Genomic DNA, 19620 nt, shown 5'->3' on the forward strand with positions numbered 1-19620 from the left:
CATAAACCCTAAACCCTAAACCCTAGGAGATACATTTGGTTAAGTGAACTGAGAATTTGAGACAGAGGAGAAGAAGGCGCAAGAGAGAAATAACCGGTTTAACGGACAATCGAGGTTTTAGGGTTTGGTTTACATTGGACCCGAACAAGCAGTCGCTTTAAACGGGTTTTATTAAACCGAACCGGTTTAAACGAATTCTATATTTTGTTTATGGTATGTCACTTCTTATTTACCACAGAAACTGACTTTTTTTTTGACTTGGAGATTACATTTCACTTTATATACATTGTTTCTTCAAATTTTATTGTGAGCTCTCGAAATGATGGTTTATTGATGATTTACAGAGCCTCTATAAATTAATATTCAACAAATTAATAATCTCTATGATAAATTTCATCGGTCCCGAATTAAATTGGTTCAAAATATAAAACAAATCTATAAAATAATAAATAATATTTTTTAAAAAATTCCTATATAAATATATTGTCTCATAAAATTATAAAATAATAATATATCTATATATATTCATATATATATAAGTTCAAATTAACATTATATTGTTGATTTTATATTCACAATAAAAATATTTCTATTTTTTTTAATATTTCAAAATATTTTGATGATATTTAATAAAATTATATCGAAACCACGTATATGTTATATGAAATATTAATATAAACCAACTAATATAATAAAAAAATATGAAATATATACAGTAAAATCAAATATATTTTTATTTTATATAAAATATTAAAAATAGAAAAAATCAAAAAATTTTTTTTATAAATTAATATCTTTATAAATTCATAAAATTTAAAAATTCAAGTATTATTATTAATTTATAGACGTTCTATTGTATATTTAACCAAATTCCACCTTATGACAACAAAAGAAAACTATTCTGCTCCAAAGATATCATATTAAAAAAGATTGGATTTCTAATTCTAAATCGATTGATAATAAATTAATTAGCTCAAATTCTTTGTGTATTAATGTTAAGTCTTTTAATTTTGATGGAGAATCCTCACGATATGTTATTCATATTGTACAATACATTGAGAGGCACGTCTGTCAGCGTTTTTGGTTTCTGGCTTCAGGATTCAAGTCCATTTCTGCATTATTTCTTCACACTAAGATCTGATCCATCTTTGATAAGACTACAGTACCATGTTTAGCTAATTACATGAACAGAAATTAAAATAGTTCTTTTACAATACTCTAGAAAGTAGAAGCTTAATGAAATATCAAGAAAGTTGACTGAGACATTGGTTACAGAAATCATGCAGGAGAAAGAATGTAGTAGGTAAAAAATATTTTTCCTTTCTTATTTATCACTGAAACCGAGCTAAGTCATACTTCAGAACATGGCTTGCTACGATTCTGTTCGTCTTCTCTGTTGGATGAAACGAGTCCCAAAACACATATGTGCTCGCATCAGTACATGTGAAAGGGTTCATTTTATCACATAAGTAGCTCATCTCATAGTATCCCGTTCCACAACATGCACTCCTTACATTATTAAAACCTGTGAGACAATCAGAAACATTAACAGCTGAATTTCTTAATGTCAATGCTATGTTAAATTTACTTTTTACTAACCGAATGCTTCAGGACGGTGTATGATGTCTGAAACCAAGTCATATGGGTTTGAAAACACGAGCTGTAGTCCGCTCAGCTCTTTGTTAAACTTAAAGACTTTATCCGCCATCTTGGTGTTGAAGTCTCTAGCAGCAACGTTGTATTCTTCAATACATTTGCTTCCGTAAAAGATCTGTGTTGTTCTTTCAAGTGGCAAGCATCCAAAAGGAGAGAGTCCAGAAAAGGACATCTTACGAGCTCCAAGTCTGTAAATTTCGGTCAAGAACTCTCCAGCGAGTCCTATCAGGAAGTTTTGGTACTCATCAACAGAGTACTTGCGTAACTTGCGAGGAAGAAGATAGTAATTCTCAAGAAAATCGTTGGTTCCTATACTAATCAGGTAAAGTGATTCCCTGATAACTTCATTAGCTTTCTCTTCTCCCAAGTAGCTTCTCAGCTTGGTCTGGTACTCTTTGTAGTACTCCACTTCCTTCCATAGCGGCATCACAGACTTCAACATTTCAAAAAACCATGTCAGTTATATGTTACAGTAGCTTTATATTAAAATATACCCCTTCCTGCCTTTCATTTTATAAATCGTATCCGTTTCATTTTATAAATCGTATTCACATATAATTAAAAAAAAAAGAAAAAACTACTAAATTTTCTATTATATTCCTAACTAATACATTATCTTATTTGATTTTCTTAATTAATAAACTTAAAATAGGGATAAAAATAAAATAAAACTATCAAACATATGCAGTGAAAATATAAATCCATTTATAATAAAACAGAATTTAATATTTACAGTGGGAGTATGTATGAATCTGAAGATATGGAGTTGTGGTTGACTTACTAACACATCAGAGGTTGCATTGTCTAAGCCGGTTCCAGCTGAAGCAAAACAGACACCAGTGGCAAAGTCTTTGATGTCATATGATGGATCTAGGTAAGCAGGAACTGCGTTCTTGAGTCCTAAGCCTTCAGAGATGAAATCTGGAGCTATCCGACCATTTGAGAATCTCCCAGTTGCTTTGCCGTCAAAAAAGTCCCGGCCATACGGCTGGAAGTTACTCTTTAGAACCGTAGAGATCTGGTTGTTGTTCCCTGAGTCCACAGTTGAGTCCCCAAATACAATAAGTGCTGGAACTTTCGCACCAGTTCCAGGTATCTCCACCAAGAGCTGAGTAAACGCAAGCAACAAGAACGCAAGAATTCTGTTTTGCAGCATGCTTTTTTTACGAGAAGTTTTCAATTTCTTGCTTCTGTAAAGAAGACTCTCACATGTGATTGTGAAGAAAAACCAGAGCAAGGATACTATTGGAGGAAGGAGAGGCACTTGATACCGAACCTGACAAGCTTTCCCTTCCTTTTGTACTGAATAGCTTGGTCCCTTTGTTAGATAATGCTTATTTGGTTGTTAGGTACTCCTTATTTCGTGTTTGCCTATGTTTAATTTTGGCCACAGAGATAGGTCTGGAGTTAGTTGAGGTGAGTAATGAGCCGAAACCGATAAGAATCATTAATAGTATGCACCAAAGACAGTACTGTATTATATATCTACTTAAAAAGAGAGACATGTAAGAATAACTTGAAGTAGAAGGATTCGTAGTCTTGGTAAGCTTCAAGTGTATAGTAACGCCTCTTCCTCTTACCGGTTTCACGCACGGAGTTGTACACCACATGACAAAGAAAGCTTAAGGTATTCAATTTTGGGTTATTTTTAAAGCTCGGATGCTTTTGTAATCTATGTGTTGCACGTTTTGGGGCTTTTTGGTTCACCCATATGGTTTGGTTGGTGCAGCGACCATAACAAGTAACGGAAGAAAGTGTATCTCATGCGTCAAATGTGACATGAACGTTAAAGTTACTTTGTTTTTTTTGTTCAACAAAAGTTCATTTTTTATTGATTTTTTATAACCTCTTCTTTTTGTATTTTTCCTTGAAGGTAGATGTGATTAGGTTTTGATTTGTAACCGGCTGATAGGTGTTTTCTAACACAATTTCTGAGATTTTTGTACCAATATTTCTCTAATTAGAAACAATATTGAATGAAAAATACAATTAGGAGCTTATGGCAATATCTTTAGTGTTTAGCCATTAACAGGTTATTTAGCAGTTGAGTTATAATACCTATAAGTAGCTGAACATTAATTTCCACTTAGTCCCATTCAAAAGAAGTCGGGACCTACTCAACTACTCTAATTAATTTAGCAATTTTGATTAACACTACTGCAACAAAAATTGTGATTCTATTTTATATGGTTTAATGTTATTAGGCAATGACATTTTCAACCGTTTAAAAAAATTAAATTGAAATTATATATTAGACATGCTGATCATCTTTGCGAAGTAATGAATCATCATCATCAGGAAAAACTACCAATCATTCTTCAGAAAACATCATTACTAAACACTTGAAAGTAAGAGTGTACTATTCAGAAGAAGAAAAAACAACACAATCGTGATGCTCTAGTCTAATGTTTGTAGTACCAAAGGATCAAACTACTCATTTAATTTAACAATGACATTCAGCAAGAGAGCATCATAAGGAGAAAGCTATATCGCTTGTGCTACCATGTATGCGAAAGACAACAGGAGCCAGCTTCCAGAACATACACATTTTATGGGAGTGTCACGACTTTAAGCTGCAACTAGATTTTGACCCGCACGCCCGTGCGGGTGTGTATTTCAAAAAAATATTACTATTTATTTTTCATGTTAATATCAAAGTTGAATAAAAAATTTAAATCTGAAGAACCAAACCGATCACAATCCGAAAGAGTAATACCAAACCCGAACCAAAATTGATTAAATATCTAAATTATTTAAAATTTTGATATTTAAACAACTGAAACCATAACCAATTCGAACCAAAGTATTTTGAATATCAAAATGTATCCGAAAAAAAATTATATACTTATATATATTAATTATTTTTGATTTAATGTATATAAAAACATCCAGAATATATATGATACTTCAAATTTTAAAAATAATTTAAAATAAATTATCTGAACCCGAACCAAAGCCCGAAAATACAAAACCCAAACAGACCCAATGCCAACCCCACCATCAAACAAAAAATTAAATGACAATTATAACTTGAGCTAGATCGTTAGTTTTAATATTGATAATCAGGATAATAATCATCGCTTTTTAAGAGTTTGCTGCTAAATAATCATAATAACCAGAATATTTGTTTAAATAATCATGATTTATATCAATATATGTTGAAAATACCATAAGTTATTTACAATATTTACATATTTGGTTGTGGTAGCTTATCTGTCACGTAAATATAGTTTACACATGTGCATGATTTTCGCGGCTTAGTTTTTCTATTTACTTACAAATTTTTGTGTAGGTAGGAGATATATAGAACCAACAATCTCATGGCAGTACGATTATTATATAAGTAAATATAAGATATGATCTAACATTTCCCAATTAATTATTGTTAATCATCATATGAGAAATGGGCTTTATAGATATTAAAGGCCATCACGAGATTTGATTTCTTCGGTTAAGATTTTTTTTTTTTTAATTAAGATTTAATGACACAATTTAGGTTAATTTAGGGCAGTGGCAACCTATTGTAATTATTAGGGAAAAGTTAAGGTTAATTATTAATTGTACTTCACTTTTAATAGTTTAGATATATACCCAAAGCCATCACGTAAAAACTACAAATCATTCTTCAGAAAAAACATCATTATAGTACGAACTACAAAACATCAGTGAAAACTAGAAACCATATTCTTCAAGCAAAATGTGACCAAAACTTGCTTAACCTGACAATAACGCGAAAACTTGTTCCACAAAGTATCCATAAGCATCCAGAGAAGTTAAGATGAGAGAGAAGAAGCCTGTGTGTGGAATAATACTTTTTTTCCTCCACTTGCCGAGACAGCTTTACAGGTAGCTAATGATCTGTACACGAAACGGTTGTAAACTTGTATAATTTAAGTTACATCGTACAAAACTTATGATGTTTGGCCCAAATAGTTGGTCTTTGTCTGTCTGTCCAAAAAAATAATAAGACGACGCCTCTGATTCGAGAAGAGGGTTCTCGAATCTCCTAGTTGCTATATTGACAATAACACCCTCACAGGCTCAGCAAACCGTCGTGCATCGTTGGGGGCATTTACGTAAAACAAGCACTCTCTTCTCTTCTCTACACTAAACCACGTCTGTGTGTGTGTGCCTCCTCTGCCTCTGGAACCTGACCATCTTCCTCCAAACACGATTCGATTATCTTACGTCTCGATCTCTGCCTTGTTTTTATTCTGTGACATTCCCTGATGTTTGTTCCGAGAATTCTCTCGCGAGTTTCCCGCAGCGCGGGCTTACGCTCCTCTCTCTCCGCCGCCGCTCTTCCGGCGAGGAACCGGACTCCTATATTCTCGAGCCGGTATCACTCCATCGTTAACGAATTTTCACAAAAGGTTTGATTTTGACTCAAATTTTAATCATAATCTGTAGCGGATTTTAAGTTCAGGGTTTTGTTAGGGTTTAAGGATTGAATCTCAGTTGAGTGTTTTAATCGCTAGGCTCTTAGAAAGGATGCTGCTTTCGTTGATCTCTGTTTGTTGATGCTGTCACTCACTCTTGCTATTGATTCTCTCTATGAGTCTATGGGGTTTTTGGCTTTGTGTGTACTGAGATTGATTTTATCCATTTTGCATCCCAGATTGCTGCAGCTCAGGTGCTGCCTCTTGGTTCGTTTCCACTCCAAAGGTTCTCTTTTTCTTCTTCCTCCACCACGCCTGAATCAAATGAAAAGGAGAGCAACGCTGAAGCCTCGAAGACATCTGGAGAGAAAGCTACAGCTGAGGCAAACGATTCAGGTCCTGACTCAGAACCCTCCAATGTTTCGAGAAGGAGGAAAAGTGCTAAACGAGCTGCAGTTCCTGATTCAGATTCCGGGAGTGATGATGATGATGATGAGGAGTTGTCCGTGGATGATTTGAGGAAGCTCGTTGCTGAGAAGGCAGAGCTGCTTTCTGAAAAGGAGGAAGAGATTAAGCAAATGAAAGATAAAGTTCTTCGCACTTACGCAGAGATGGAGAATGTTATGGACAGAACAAGACGTGATGCTGAAAACACCAAGAAGTATGCCATACAGGTTAGTCTACAAGAGATTTGTGTATAGCTTTCGTTATGATATAGTTGGCTGAGAACGTATGTGCATAAAATGTATATCTGCAGAATTTTGCAAAGAGCCTTTTGGATGTGGCGGATAATCTTGGAAGAGCTTCTTCGGTTGTCAAGGAAAGCTTCTCAAAGCTTGACACTACGGAAGATTCAGCCGGAGCTACTCCGCTCTTAAAGACCCTTTTAGAAGGTGTGGAGATGACTGAGAAACAGCTTGCTGAGGTATTTTCTTTGTCGAGCAATCTTTTTATAAGACTTAAAAGTAAGCAGTGTGGATGAGACTGATCAAATCTGTGTGTTGCTGCTGCAGGTGTTTAAGAAATTTGGTATGGAGAAGTACGATCCTATCAACGAGCCGTTTGATCCAAACAGACATAACGCAGTGTTTCAAGTCCCAGATGCTTCTAAGCCAGAAGGCACAGTTGCTCATGTCCTGAAGGTAAATATTTGAAACTTGCTTCTTTTTTTCTGATTCCATATTCTATAGTTTTCACACCAACTGTTAACGATGGTGTCGATATCTACAGTCTGGTTACACGTTGTTTGATCGAGTTATAAGACCGGCTGAGGTTGGTGTTACTCAAGGAGGAGAGGCTGAAGAAAACAAGAAAGAGTCTGATGCTTAACAAGGAGTCAGCTGGTTTTCATAAGTTTTTGCTACTGTTCTTTGTTTCGAGCTACTCAGTTAACAGAAGTCATAGTTTTTCTCTTGTCGTTTGGTTATTCATTGGATGAACATGATCTTCCCATAAGTTGCTGGACATGGCAGCTTGCTTTTGTATCTGTTGCAGTACTTCTACACACAAACACTCTACCACGTCTCTTTTGATAAATTAATCAGATACAAATAAAAGGTTTATACATGGGTCTAATACAATCAGAAATTAACCAAAAGAACAGAAACTGAAAACAGAGTGACGAAACCTACACTCTTCTTCTTAAAACCCGCCTTGCAATTTGTGTCGGAGAATGTCTCCGAGCTTTGCATAAAGCATTTTCTGTTCCTCATGCCCCAGGCTCCTCGATATCTACAGGTGAGTAATACAATCAAAGATATAGAATGTCTTCATAATGATAATTGACTTAGTGCTGATGATGATTCTTACCTGGTCTAAGATCATCTCGACACTGTAGTCTTGATGAACAATGAAAGATTGTATGTAGATGTATGCGAAAACCGCCATAACCATCTGAATTTATTCAATAAGATTCGGTTATAACAATGAAAAGATCGTATTGCAACCTTTATGTATTAGTTAGTTGCTCTTACTTGGCAATCCATTCTGTCAGTAAACCCTCCATGTCCTGGTATGCTGTCTCCAAAGTCCTGTCAAAGCGACAAAACTAAGTAAGGATTCGTTCTTGGATCTGTAGATACAAAACCTTTAATGTTGTTGAAAATGTCTAACCTTGATCTTGAAAGCTCTTTTGAAACCGCTTGCAAAGAAACCACCAAAAGGAGCTATAACAGATGCAAATAGACCGAGAGAGAAAGCGTGCCACTGCACGGGTAGAATCGATATCTCTTTCCATGGAGACTGTTAAAGCAAAGTTTTCAAATCCAACACTTTGTATAAGGCACCAATCACTAGCTGGTTCAAAAGAGAAGATAACTAGGTTTCTTACAAATGAAGCAATCCAAGAGGGCAGTGGGAAATACTCTGGCCTGAACAGAGGGCCTGGATCACAATGAAGCCAACCAGTCGACAAATCCTACAAAAAGATGCATCATAACGAATCAAGTAAACACTACAATGAGGCATAATGATGGACATTCCATTCTCTTGTTACCTTCCTTGGACATGTAAGCCATTGGAACTGGCCTAAGACGTTTGCAAACTGTTAAAAGAAGCATATAATAATCTATCAGTCTTGAGCCCGAAAGAAAGTGTTATGAATGAATCAAAAGATGGTTACTTACAAGAAACGCAGAGATTGTAGTTGCCACCGATGCTCCAATGAAACCTTCCCATGTCTTCTTCGGAGACAACTTTATCAATGGAGTCTTACCGAAATAGAAACCAAAGAAGTAAGCTGCTACATCGTTCATAGCAATAAGCGCAGCTGGAAGAAGAAACCTGCATACATATTGTTATAAACAAGTTCCTGTTATATTTTAAGTTGATAAAAAATATAAATAAACTCATGTGTACCAGAAGATCCCTTCGAAAATATTGGCCACAACGAAAGAAGATTGAGTAAACACAACGATGAGGATCATATGCGTCCAAGCGTACTGCCCAAATTGATACTTATACATCTTCTTCTTCAACGTAAGTATAAACCACATGAAACCTGAATGCAGTTTTTAAACTCATAAGTGGCTATTAAAGATGATAACATTGGTGAAGAAAGACATACAAACCTGCAATGTACAAGAAGTAGCAGATAACCATCTGGTACTTGATCAAACCACTAACAAGCTTGTAGATAAATCTATCCGAAGAAACAGTGTTGACTAGCTGCTGCTGAAGTATGCGTCCATAGACAAACAACATAGCGGTGAAGAAGAAGTGCCAGTTCAAGAGCCTGAAACCAGGCAAGCGACGGTCTTCGTGAGCTCTTCTGAGAAGAAAGAAGAGCTCTTTAGCCATGAATATCTGTATACCAACAACCATAGCCCAAATGTAGAGATGACCCATGTAGATTATGAACACAACTCCTCCGAGCATCCAGAGAGACGAGCACGTCCTTATCCACATCGATCTGTACTTGTTCTTATCACCGAGTAAGAGGTTCCTTACGTTGCTTGCATTGCCTCTTTTCACCTCAGCTGGAATCTAAAAAGACAATTTCAAGAATCTTTAGGACATTGTAAACCGATAAGAGCAAGCGTTATGACAATAATGTATAATTGATATAACCTCATTAGATCGGTTTCTCCAACGAAGGCGAGCTGTAGGAGAGCTGGGAGTTTGGTTGTAATCCCTAGGAGAGTTTGGGAAGTTGTGATAGTGGTTATCTCTTTGGTTATTGTTGTTCATCCGAGAGGTTGGTGTGTTGGGAGGATAACTATTGTTGTCCCTTAGCTTTCTAATTCGTGGAGAGTTCTGATTCTTATCTTTCTCCATTTTTCCCTTTGAAAATGCTTTTCCTCCAATGTCAGTTCCTGGATTAGGTTCTTCAAACTCAGTGAAGAATCATATGAAGATCTGAGTTTGTCCTTATACTCGTTTTAATGAACAATATACATAGGAATATATATATCACAGATTACTTGGATAACACGCATCAGCATAATTTAATTTGAATGTGTAAACCTAAAGATATAAATGATTCATCAAACCAAAAACATAGTAAAACACACACAAAAAAATCAGACAGAAACAGAGTTGGCAAATCGGATTCAAGCATAACTTACAGAACATCAGGCTTCTCTGTCTAAATGAAACGTTGTTCAGAGGATGGTGGTTGAGAAGCGGAACCCTAATTAAGAGGAGGAATGAGAAGAATGTCAAAGGAGAGAGAGAATAAGAAGAAGAAGAATGAGGAGGAGCACTTACCGGAGATGTTTCCATCACTTTTGTCGAATCAGAAGACAGAAAACCAAATAAACTATACATACCGCTTCTCTTGGGTGGTGGAGAGTCACGTTTCACCTGACATTTAGGACACGTTGTGTTTTATACTTTTTGGGCTGGGTCGGCATATGTAAGCCCATTAAGGCCCTATTTAGGTTCGTTTTAATTTTATTGACGTTCAGACATGAATGAACATGGGTCCCACTTTTCCCAGTTCCCCAACAACCTCCAAAACCAAAGTTTGAGATTTCTCTGTTTCCTATGCTACTGAACTCTCTCTCTCTCTCTCTCTCTCTCTCTTACTTAACACTGACTGACTATTCGTCAGAGAGCATTCAGATCTAGAAAAAGAAGAGAAAAGACTCAGATAAACCCTGGGATCCGACAACCATCTCTCGGTAAAGAAAAGCCATCTTCTACTGATTAGTTTACTTACTTTTTGATTCTTGATTTGATTTTAGCACCGATGCAGTTAGATCTTTTTGTAAAGTTCAGTGTTAGTATCTGTTACAGTATGAGATCTTCATCTCTTTTCGAGCTTCTTCTGCTTGCGCTTAACCCCATTTTTAGCTTACTTCTTTTGGGTCTTACTATAAATGGGTTTTGAGCTTCGGAAGTTCAAGATTAAGTGATGGTTTAGTTTTTGCCGAATATTGCAACTTTATTCTCTTTCACCGTACTTCTAGTTCTGTTCTTCCACCAAAACTAATGTTATTTTTGTGTTTTTCTTTCTGAAGGTAATATTGTGATTTCACAAGAATGGGAGTGACAGAAGCAGACAATCCTCTTCTTGGAGAAATTACTTGTGGCACCTTACTCCACAAGTTACAGGTAAACTCGCTGAACACACACACACACACACACACACACACTTAACCTTTAAAGTACGGTTCCGAGAGGCGAGAACTCACTGGACAAACTTTTATTTCCAGGAAATATGGGATGAAGTTGGTGAGAGCGACGAGGAACGAGACAAATTGATTCTTCAGATAGAGGAAGAATGTCTTAATGTTTACAAGAAGAAGGTTGAGCTTGCTGCAAAATCTCGCGCAGAGCTTCTTCAGACCTTGTCTGATGCCAATGTTGAACTTTCCAGTCTCATAGCTGCTCTTGGAGACAAAAGCTATATCGGCATTGTAAGTGCTCTCCCGATTTGAATAATAATGATATTTGAGATAAAACTACAGAGTCACTCAGATGTGTGTTGTCTCGATTGCAGCCGGATAAGACTTCAGGAACGATCAAAGAGCAACTTTCTGCAATAGCACCTGCGCTTGAACAACTTTGGCAGCAGAAAGAGGAAAGGGTCCGTGAGTTTTCTGGTGTACAATCACAGATTCAGAGGATCTGTGAAGAGATAGCTGGCGGTTTGAGCAATGGACCTCTTGTGGTCGATGAGTCTGACTTGTCCCTCAAGAGATTAGATGACTACAAGAGCAAACTCCAAGAGCTCCTGAAAGAGAAGGTAAAAAAATATTAGTTGGATAATATGTTTGCTTTTCAGACCAGAAATAAAACTTTGCTTTGTGTGTTTGGACAGAGTGATAGGTTGAACAAGGTGCTGGAGTTTGTGAGCACAGTGCATGATCTATGTGCCGTCCTTGGTTTAGATTTCTTGAACACGGTCACTGAAGTTCATCCGAGCTTAGATGAGGAAAACAGTGTTCAAAACAAGAGTATTAGCAATGAGACGCTTTCAACGTTGGCTAAGACTGTCTTGACTCTTAAGGAGGACAAGAATCAAAGACTTAAAAAGGTTTAGTTCAAACTCAAAAAGGTGTTTTTTAGATCTCTGACATGATCTTAAATGAATCTTGGTTTTTGTGCAGCTTCAAGAGCTAGCTACTCAGCTAACTGATCTGTGGAATCTGATGGATACTCCTGATGAGGAAAGAAGGCTTTTTGACCATGTTACATGTAACATTTCAGCTTCGGTTCATGAAGTGACCGTCTCTGGTGCTCTTGCACTTGATCTGATCCAGCAGGTATTGTGAAATTTTGATATTTTATCGATCAACCAATGCTTATAAATAACTATTCTTTTTTATTTTTAAACTTCAAAAGGCTGAGGTGGAAGTGGATAGGCTTGACAAGCTGAAAGCTAGCAGAATGAAGGAGATTGCATTCAAGAAGCAGACGGAGCTCGAGGAGATATATGCTCGTGCTCATATAGAGATTAAACCAGAGGAGGTTCGTGAGAGGATCATGTCGTTGGTTGATTCCGGGAACACTGAACCAGCTGAGCTACTAGCTCAAATGGATGGTGAGATCGCAAAGGCCAAGGAAGAAGCCTTTAGTAGAAAAGAAATATTGGACAGAGTTGAGAAGTGGATGTCAGCTTGTGAGGAAGAGAGCTGGCTCGAAGACTACAATCTGGTAAAATGCAATTAGAGGATCCTGTCAGTTTCAAAACTCACTACTACTACTTATGATGATGGTTCTTTTAAACTTTGTTTCTTTTGAAAACAGGATCAGAATAGGTACAGTGCAAGTCGCGGTGCGCATTTGAATCTCAAGAGAGCTGAGAAAGCTCGGATTCTGGTCAGCAAGATTACTGGTAACTTCCTAGAGTCTCTATTGTTTTTTTCTCTTTCTTCTTTTCACAACTGATTTTATGATGTTTTTGTTTGTAAAAGCAATGGTTGACACATTGGTTGCTAAAACCCGGGCATGGGAAGAGGATAAGAATATGTCCTTTGAGTATGATGGTGTTCTTCTGCTCGCTATGCTAGATGAATACACTATACTGAGGCAAGAACGAGAAGAGGAGAAACGGAGGCAGAAGGTGAGTTTCTCTCATACCGTAGTGATCTGATTGTAGTATAACATAACTTGTTATAAACTAATCTTGCCTTTTTTTTAATTATTACTAACAGGAACAGAAGAAGCAGCAAGAACAGCAGCCACATACAGAACAAGACTCCGCGTTTGGGTCTAAACCGAGTCCTGCAAGACCAATCAGTGCCAAGAAACCGGTGGGAACACGAGCTAACGGAGGAGGAGGAGGGAGTAACGAAACTCCTATAAGGCGCTTATCCATGAACGGAAACAAGTCCAAAAGAGACAGTCTCAACAAGCTGACTTCACCTTCGAACCTTGTAGCCGTCTCTAAAGAGGATGCTGCTGCATCTCCAGTCTCTTGTGCTGACCCTGACAGTATCTCCAGTCTTTCTTAGTTGCTATTAGGAAGGAATGATGTTTATGAAACAAACACTTTGGAAGACAATGAGAGTAGAATGTTACTTTAGATTTTCATGTCTCTGTATCTTTGATGTACTCGTAATTTTTTCCAGGCCTTGGTAGATTTGACTATGTCTATGTGAAAAGACCGGGTTAGTGAAGAAAAGTTAGGGTTCTAATTGGAGTTATTTATTTTTGTGGGGGAAAATTGTAATATGCTTAAAGATGTTTTGGGGGTAACTGAATAAATTTAAAAGGTTGGAGGAGATGTTGTGAAAATATTTAAGAACTAGGAGTTGTTTTCCAAGAGGAATCAGGACTTTGTCAGTTCAACGACATCGTTTTGTACTTCACAGTCGCGAGCGCGTACAGATTAGGAATACTTTTCTTTATTTGTAGTTGTCTTTACAATCTGAGAGAAGCAACGAAGCTCGCCGAGACAGACAGAGAGAGAGAGAGAAAGAGAGAAACCATGTCGAACACAAACGAACCAGCGAAGACTCTTCTGCCTTACTTGCAACGAGCCGACGAGTTGCAGAAACATGAACCGCTTGTTGCTTATTACTGTAAGTTTGGCTTGTTTTTGTTGTCTTCTCTCTCTCTGTCTTTGAGTAAAAAAGAATCTAGATGATTGTTATGATCATGTCCGGCGATTGAGTACTATATGGATCTTTGAAAATTAATGGTTGTGGGGATGATTGATTGATTGATTGATTGATTGATTAGGTCGGCTATACGCCATGGAACGAGGATTGAAAATTCCACAGAGCGAGAGAACTAAGACCACCAATTCGATCCTTATGTCCCTTATTAATCAGCTCGAAAAGGTATTACCTTTAATCATCTAGCTTGATCCTGCTACCTGATTCGTACTAGTTCTCATGATCTGTGTATAACTTTTGATTCATATATGTTTTTCACTAGGCTGAATAGTGTATTTATGCTTATATTTGGGAAGTTAAGCCTCCAATCTTAACATAGATTAGGTTGCTTCATGTGATTGAGAAAACACATGTGAAGCAAGAACACTTATACTTAGACTTGTGGGGGTTGATTAGGTGTTTCCTCTCGCCTGTTTCTGTGGCCAGTTATCTATGCTCTAGTAGTTTTTAGCGTGAACTAGGTCAATCTTGAATTTATTGTCTGCCACTTCTGTCTTGTGCCTTCTTAGCCATATGTTGCATATATATGATCAACTTGTTATTCACGAGGCAGTTTCCTAACTAGTTCCAGTGTCTTACCGCGATATTTGTGTGTAACTCCAGGATAAGAAATCATTGACTCTGTCCCCAGATGACAGTATGCATGTGGAGGGGTTTGCACTAAATGTCTTTGCAAAGGCAGACAAGCAGGATCGTGCAGGACGAGCTGACTTGTAAGTCTACTTTTTTCCTTTTTTTTGCTCCTTCTGTCTGATTATCATATGGAATGACATTTAGTAATTTTAGTTTGTTCATTCAATGAGCATCAGCACCAGGACTAGCTCAAGTAGTTCGAATTATCCTTTTTTGTAGATTCGTTATCTGTCTTTATTCTAATTGCTAATATTGAAAAGAGCATACATGCGTTTACAATAAGCACACAGGTCCTTAGGTGTTAGTGATACCTATCTTTGATGATGTCTTTCGAGGTGTAGTAATACATATATGTATATGTATATGTATGTATGATAACCGGGTAAGGAATAAGTTGGATGCATCCAAGCCTTATGCTTTCTTGTTTCTCTCTGACCATTCTGCTTTGTAAAGTGTCTGTATCTCCAGCTTTGATATTAGTTCAATTAGTGCCCAGTAATTTAGAAGGGATAACACCTGCATTTATGTGACTCCTTTATACACACTTGTGATGGATTATCCAAATTAATTTTGTTGCTCTTTTGACAGGGGCACTGCCAAAACATTTTATGCTGCAAACATCTTCTTTGAGATTCTGAGCCAGTTCGGCCCCGTTCCTCCTGATGTGAGTTCCTACTCTTTCCTTCACTTAACATCTCAAACAAAAAACCTTGCACCTTATGAGGCAGCTTTATTAGATGCTTTTGATTATACTTATATGTAATGGACCATGAACAGATAGAGCAGAAACAGAAGTATGCCGCTTGGAAAGCTGCTGACATAAGGAAAGCAATTAAAGAAGGAAGAAAGCCCACTCCAGGTGATCCTGTTGATGATGAAACTGATTTATCCATCCCATCAAGTGGTCCTAGTGGCTCCTATGTAAGTTTTCTCTACTTGGCAATTAATGATTTTGGAGCATCTAGATGTATTCTGTCCAATAATATCGAACAGTGTGTCGAGTGATGACTGATATCAACGTAATCCATTTTCACCATCTACAGGATCTTGGTCCTACTGATACCAACGTACCAAGTCAACATAGAACAGAGCCTGGTCCATCCCACGACTCGAATGATGACTCAAGCCACCACCATTTCCCTGAAGTTCCACAACATCATCTACCTCCTCCCAGGTTCCATGACAATCTTAACAACAATTATCCAACAGATGCCCCGCCTCCACCACCATCTTCTTACCCTTCCAACGATTTCAATGCGCCTCCCACAGGACCCTCAGACTCCCCTTACCCTCATACTTACAACCATCAATCATACCACCAAGACCCGCCACAACACATGCCGCCGCCACCACAAAACTACCCATCTCATGAGCCTTCGCCAAGCTCTCTCCCTAATTTCCAGTCTTACCCTAGCTTCAGTGAGAGCAGCCTCCCAGCCACTCCGTCCCACTACCCTTCTCACTTCCAGAACCCTGAACCTTACTATTCCTCTCCACATTCCGCACCTGCTCCTTCTTCCTCAAGTTTCGCCTCTGCTCCCTCTCCTCCTCCTTATTCATCATCAAACGGGCGTGTCAATGTTGCTCCCGTGCTAGATCCTCCGGCTCAGAAGTACCATTACGACAGCAGCTACCAGCCAGGGCCAGAGAAGATCGCAGAGGCACACAAGGCTGCTAGATTCGCTGTAGGAGCTTTGGCTTTCGATGAAGTCTCTACTGCTGTAGAACATCTGAAGAAGTCACTCGAGTTGCTTACGAATCCATCAGCGGGTCACTGATATTTCATTATGTTTTAATCTATGAACCTTGGGTTTGAGATGTGTGTATGAGCTCACAATCACACCATGGATTTGTTATTAACTTTTCTGGCTCAGACTTTTGTGTACAAAACAAAAATATTGTGTGAACTCAAACCAGTGTTTTTGCATGCTCCCTTCATGGTTATAGACTTATAGTCCATAAACAGTAGATATGCATACCTAAGCGCAATCCAATAGTTTTGTGTGAGATTTTACAATTTAGCACGTGGTAAAAGCATGGAAGCAAAGCAAACGTGTCGTAGTTTGTCATGTCAAGTGTAAAGAGGAAGATGGAAGAGAGGTGCGTTAACGACAAAGGAAAGAGATGTCAAGCGGTGTGTTCGTTGGTGCTTGTGCATGTCCGCCACGCACCTCAATCATCATCTTATTAGCTCCCTTCTTCTTTACTCTAAAACACACAAACACGGACGCATTGCACTCAATCCACAGAGCAAAAGAAAGAGCGAGAGATGGGTACGCCGACTGAGATAATGGAGAGAGACGCAATGGCTACGGTGGCTCCTTATGCTCCCGTCACTTTTCATCGCCGTGCTCGTGTTGACATGGACGATAGACTTCCTAAACCTTGTAATAAAGCATTTCTCTAGTTGTAGTCAACATGAGTATATATACTGTAACCATATATGCATGTGAGAATATTTTTATGCTCATGATAGTATAGGTAGTAATTAAGAAAATATGCTCTAAAGTGTAAGTTATATATATAACATTCAAATGTATTTTTATCACATATTTGGTGTTAATTGATGATTTGCATATAGATATGCCAAGAGCACTGCAAGCACCCGACAGAGAGCATCCGTATGGAACCCCAGGCCATAAGAATTACGGACTAAGCGTTCTTCAGCAACATGTCGCCTTTTTCGATACAGATGATAATGGCATTATCTACCCTTGGGAGACCTACTCTGGTATATATTATCTACGCATACATGATATATATAGATTTTTTTCAGTTTCATCTGTTTTCAATTTTCATTAGTAGATGTATGAAAGTTTGATTCCGACCTGTGATTAAATAGGACTGCGAATGCTTGGTTTCAATTTCATTGTATCGCTTATCGCAGCCGCTGTAATCAACTTGGCCCTTAGCTATGCTACTCTTCCGGTAACGCTTCTCATCTTCCTCCCTTCCAACATATATATCGTGTAGATTTGATTGTTCTACTCTAGATTTGTCCATAATGAATTGCAGGGATGGTTACCTTCGCCGTTCTTCCCTATATACATACACAATATACACAAGTCAAAGCATGGAAGCGACTCAAGAACATATGACAACGAAGGGAGGTGAGCAGTACTGTGACAGCTATATTGTAAAAATGAGTCATATATAAACCACATGATTCATTGGTCTGTATATAAACCATTCCTTGTGTTAAATCTCAGGTTTATGCCGGTGAATCTTGAGTTGATATTTAGCAAATATGCGAAAACATTGCCAGACAAATTGAGTCTTGGAGAATTATGGGAGATGACACAAGGACAACGTGACGCATGGGACATCTTCGGATGGTACATACATGAGACCCTCCTCCTTTAATAATCAAGCTTATGTTTTGTTTTGAAAGTATAAAAACTCTTACAAAAAATGGTTTAAATGTGTTTACACATGTGTTTTGTGTATAATTTAGGATCGCAAGCAAAGTAGAGTGGGGGTTGTTGTATTTGCTAGCAAGGGACGAAGAAGGGTTTCTGTCAAAAGAAGCGATTAGGAGGTGTTTTGACGGGAGCTTGTTCGAGTACTGTGCCAAGATATATGCAGGTATCAATGAAGACAAGACAGCCTACTACTAAAAAAGTAAATGGTAGAGGCACTTTAGGCTGATAATAGATCGATGTGAATGAAACTTGTGTCTAAAGCAAAGTCCATGTGTTTGCTATATGTCAAAATTAAGGTAAAAGTCTGTGTTGAATAATATTATGTTCCGTTGTTGTGTTTGTGTTTGTATCAACCTGTTTCAGTTATTTCCAGTTTAAATGTAATTGTTGCTTAACCATATCATTTCTTTTATAATCAGAAAATGTCACATGTTGTACCACGCAAATATAAACCGGTGATTGTGGAAAAAAAATCAATTATGGTTTAGCCGAAAAAAATCAGTATATGCTACTTACTAGTCAGCCAATCATTATCTTCTTCACCTTCTTCTCAGGGATTTTGGGATTATGGTAATATTTTTGGCAAGTTCCAAACAACAACAATAATCCAAGCATGAACTCATACCAACAGCCAGAACCTGTCAAATGGTCCCAAACGGGTCATGTGAAACTCTCTATTGAAATGACTGTTGGGCTTCAAAAATGTTTTTGAGGTCTTTTCTTATGAAATTACAAAACTTGAAATTATGACATAAACACACTCATTTTTAACTACCATCACACACAATACTCTTTAACTACCATTACAAGTAAAATCCGGAAACAACAGTAACTTTTTTTCAAACAACCCCAGTGTGACTTAAATAGATCTCGCCTGTGTATCGCATAGACTTCTTCTGTCTGCACTGTGACACAGACTCTTGAACGAGCTGTGATTCTCTTCCTCAGTTCTACTTCGGAAGTAGTAGGGTTGTCAAAGTTCTGCCCCTTATAGGAAGTAATCAGGGGCAGGTTTTTTAGCGGGAGGCCCTCTCGAGTCCTGCCATTTAGAGTATGCCACTTTACTGAACTGCTCATAGTAAGCAATATATTTTTTTACTAAAAGGGTCCAAACCTGCTGCGCTGCCTCGAACACACGGAACTCTTTGTTTAGATTCTCGTCAAGCTCTAGAATCGAAGCCACATTACCGCACCTGGAGCATAATTGAAAAAGGAGTTAAATGCAAAGATCAAGCTAAAAAAGGGAGGAAGATACACACACACATAGACTGATATAAAATGGGTTCTGAGTATCTTATTTTTTAACCTGTAACAGTAATTTGGGGCTGACCAGACAGTCACAATCTGGCTATCGAACATCCATTTGTAACCCTCCATAACAAGCTGATGGGCTCGAGCTATGTAGTCAATGTTGTTTGTGTGGTTAAACGAGGAGACAACACTGCCGCCAAAAAGGAATCCAGC

At 37.8% G+C, this 19620-nt stretch overlaps 7 protein-coding genes across 10 annotated transcripts; 4 read left to right on the plus strand and 3 right to left on the minus strand.

Annotated features, from left to right (window-relative positions):
• Positions 1-1200: 1200 nt before the first annotated feature.
• LOC130504706 (GDSL esterase/lipase At4g26790) lies at positions 1201-3293 on the minus strand. 3 transcript variants are annotated; one of them, XM_056999332.1, is made up of 5 exons: positions 3173-3293; positions 2933-3027; positions 2438-2846; positions 1600-2089; positions 1201-1525 (listed from the first exon to the last, which is right to left on the minus strand). In XM_056999332.1, the coding sequence occupies exons 3-5, from the start codon at positions 2810-2812 to the stop codon at positions 1332-1334; spliced, it is 1059 nt and encodes a 352-aa protein (XP_056855312.1). In that variant the 5' UTR covers positions 2813-2846; positions 2933-3027; positions 3173-3293; the 3' UTR covers positions 1201-1331. The 3 variants fall into 3 exon arrangements, with proteins under 3 accessions (XP_056855312.1, XP_056855310.1, XP_056855311.1); XM_056999330.1 differs by having other exon boundaries at positions 2438-3027; XM_056999331.1 differs by lacking the exon at positions 3173-3293 and having other exon boundaries at positions 2438-3075.
• Positions 3294-5756: 2463 nt separating this feature from the next.
• On the plus strand, positions 5757-7597 carry LOC130504705 (grpE protein homolog 2, mitochondrial-like). The gene is made up of 5 exons (XM_056999329.1): positions 5757-6029; positions 6275-6709; positions 6793-6960; positions 7049-7177; positions 7266-7597. The coding sequence occupies exons 1-5, from the start codon at positions 5886-5888 to the stop codon at positions 7362-7364; spliced, it is 975 nt and encodes a 324-aa protein (XP_056855309.1). The 5' UTR covers positions 5757-5885; the 3' UTR covers positions 7365-7597.
• Positions 7598-7628: 31 nt separating this feature from the next.
• LOC108819971 (phosphatidate cytidylyltransferase 3) lies at positions 7629-10326 on the minus strand. Its single transcript, XM_018592977.2, has 12 exons — positions 10242-10326; positions 10100-10164; positions 9603-9847; positions 9104-9518; positions 8892-9033; positions 8660-8816; positions 8530-8577; positions 8365-8451; positions 8148-8276; positions 8009-8065; positions 7845-7928; positions 7629-7766 (listed from the first exon to the last, which is right to left on the minus strand). The coding sequence occupies exons 3-12, from the start codon at positions 9807-9809 to the stop codon at positions 7677-7679; spliced, it is 1416 nt and encodes a 471-aa protein (XP_018448479.1). The 5' UTR covers positions 9810-9847; positions 10100-10164; positions 10242-10326; the 3' UTR covers positions 7629-7676.
• A 177-nt stretch (positions 10327-10503) lies between these two features.
• Positions 10504-13627, plus strand: LOC108842743 (65-kDa microtubule-associated protein 2). Of its 2 annotated transcripts, none has more exons than XM_018615753.2 (10): positions 10504-10657; positions 10997-11090; positions 11192-11395; positions 11479-11724; positions 11800-12015; positions 12089-12244; positions 12324-12635; positions 12729-12816; positions 12896-13044; positions 13136-13627. In XM_018615753.2, the coding sequence occupies exons 2-10, from the start codon at positions 11019-11021 to the stop codon at positions 13433-13435; spliced, it is 1743 nt and encodes a 580-aa protein (XP_018471255.1). In that variant the 5' UTR covers positions 10504-10657; positions 10997-11018; the 3' UTR covers positions 13436-13627. The 2 variants fall into 2 exon arrangements, with proteins under 2 accessions (XP_018471255.1, XP_056855307.1); XM_056999327.1 differs by having other exon boundaries at positions 11800-11847; positions 12110-12244.
• A 192-nt stretch (positions 13628-13819) lies between these two features.
• Positions 13820-16667, plus strand: LOC108842744 (protein HOMOLOG OF MAMMALIAN LYST-INTERACTING PROTEIN 5). Its single transcript, XM_018615754.2, has 6 exons — positions 13820-14005; positions 14166-14266; positions 14705-14814; positions 15323-15398; positions 15512-15655; positions 15778-16667. The coding sequence occupies exons 1-6, from the start codon at positions 13912-13914 to the stop codon at positions 16510-16512; spliced, it is 1260 nt and encodes a 419-aa protein (XP_018471256.1). The 5' UTR covers positions 13820-13911; the 3' UTR covers positions 16513-16667.
• A 256-nt stretch (positions 16668-16923) lies between these two features.
• LOC108842745 (peroxygenase 1) lies at positions 16924-18554 on the plus strand. Its single transcript, XM_018615755.2, has 6 exons — positions 16924-17121; positions 17316-17465; positions 17577-17662; positions 17750-17844; positions 17944-18069; positions 18189-18554. Exons 1-6 carry the CDS (start codon positions 17004-17006, stop codon positions 18349-18351), a joined length of 738 nt encoding a protein of 245 aa, XP_018471257.1. The 5' UTR covers positions 16924-17003; the 3' UTR covers positions 18352-18554.
• A 248-nt stretch (positions 18555-18802) lies between these two features.
• Positions 18803-19617, minus strand: LOC130504707 (serine/threonine-protein phosphatase PP-X isozyme 1-like; the record flags this gene model as incomplete). Its single annotated transcript, XM_056999333.1, has 3 exons — positions 18803-19195; positions 19271-19349; positions 19463-19617. Coding segments are annotated over 3 exons (285 nt in total), but the record flags the coding sequence as incomplete, so codon positions are not given.
• Between the last annotated feature and the right edge of the window lie 3 nt (positions 19618-19620).

This window comes from Raphanus sativus, unplaced genomic scaffold (genome assembly GCF_000801105.2).
Source record: "Raphanus sativus cultivar WK10039 unplaced genomic scaffold, ASM80110v3 Scaffold1745, whole genome shotgun sequence".
Lineage (NCBI taxonomy): Eukaryota > Viridiplantae > Streptophyta > Magnoliopsida > Brassicales > Brassicaceae > Raphanus > Raphanus sativus.

What these genes read in the sequence shown, in the direction of transcription:
- LOC108842745 (XM_018615755.2), top strand. Translation starts at nt 17,004, where the DNA reads ATGGGTACGCCGACTGAGATAATGGAGAGAGACGCAATGGCTACGGTG. An exon ending in CGATAGACTTCCTAAACCTT is followed by an intron (nt 17,122 to 17,315) that starts GTAATAAAGCAT and finishes ATTTGCATATAG; the next exon opens with ATATGCCAAGAGCACTGCAA. An exon ending in CCCTTGGGAGACCTACTCTG is followed by an intron (nt 17,466 to 17,576) that starts GTATATATTATC and finishes GTGATTAAATAG; the next exon opens with GACTGCGAATGCTTGGTTTC.
- LOC108842743 (XM_018615753.2), top strand. Translation starts at nt 11,019, where the DNA reads ATGGGAGTGACAGAAGCAGACAATCCTCTTCTTGGAGAAATTACTTGT. An exon ending in ACAAAAGCTATATCGGCATT is followed by an intron (nt 11,396 to 11,478) that starts GTAAGTGCTCTC and finishes TCTCGATTGCAG; the next exon opens with CCGGATAAGACTTCAGGAAC. An exon ending in CACTTGATCTGATCCAGCAG is followed by an intron (nt 12,245 to 12,323) that starts GTATTGTGAAAT and finishes AAACTTCAAAAG; the next exon opens with GCTGAGGTGGAAGTGGATAG.
- LOC130504706 (XM_056999332.1), bottom strand. Translation starts at nt 2,812, where the DNA reads ATGCTGCAAAACAGAATTCTTGCGTTCTTGTTGCTTGCGTTTACTCAG. An exon ending in ATGCAACCTCTGATGTGTTA is followed by an intron (nt 2,090 to 2,437) that starts GTAAGTCAACCA and finishes GAAATGTTGAAG; the next exon opens with TCTGTGATGCCGCTATGGAA. An exon ending in ACACCGTCCTGAAGCATTCG is followed by an intron (nt 1,526 to 1,599) that starts GTTAGTAAAAAG and finishes ATTGTCTCACAG; the next exon opens with GTTTTAATAATGTAAGGAGT.
- LOC130504705 (XM_056999329.1), top strand. Translation starts at nt 5,886, where the DNA reads ATGTTTGTTCCGAGAATTCTCTCGCGAGTTTCCCGCAGCGCGGGCTTA. An exon ending in TTAACGAATTTTCACAAAAG is followed by an intron (nt 6,030 to 6,274) that starts GTTTGATTTTGA and finishes TTTGCATCCCAG; the next exon opens with ATTGCTGCAGCTCAGGTGCT. An exon ending in CCAAGAAGTATGCCATACAG is followed by an intron (nt 6,710 to 6,792) that starts GTTAGTCTACAA and finishes GTATATCTGCAG; the next exon opens with AATTTTGCAAAGAGCCTTTT.
- LOC108819971 (XM_018592977.2), bottom strand. Translation starts at nt 9,809, where the DNA reads ATGGAGAAAGATAAGAATCAGAACTCTCCACGAATTAGAAAGCTAAGG. An exon ending in GGAGAAACCGATCTAATGAG is followed by an intron (nt 9,519 to 9,602) that starts GTTATATCAATT and finishes TTGTCTTTTTAG; the next exon opens with ATTCCAGCTGAGGTGAAAAG. An exon ending in TCGAGATGATCTTAGACCAG is followed by an intron (nt 7,767 to 7,844) that starts GTAAGAATCATC and finishes ACTCACCTGTAG; the next exon opens with ATATCGAGGAGCCTGGGGCA.
- LOC108842744 (XM_018615754.2), top strand. Translation starts at nt 13,912, where the DNA reads ATGTCGAACACAAACGAACCAGCGAAGACTCTTCTGCCTTACTTGCAA. An exon ending in ACCGCTTGTTGCTTATTACT is followed by an intron (nt 14,006 to 14,165) that starts GTAAGTTTGGCT and finishes TTGATTGATTAG; the next exon opens with GTCGGCTATACGCCATGGAA. An exon ending in TCGGCCCCGTTCCTCCTGAT is followed by an intron (nt 15,399 to 15,511) that starts GTGAGTTCCTAC and finishes GACCATGAACAG; the next exon opens with ATAGAGCAGAAACAGAAGTA.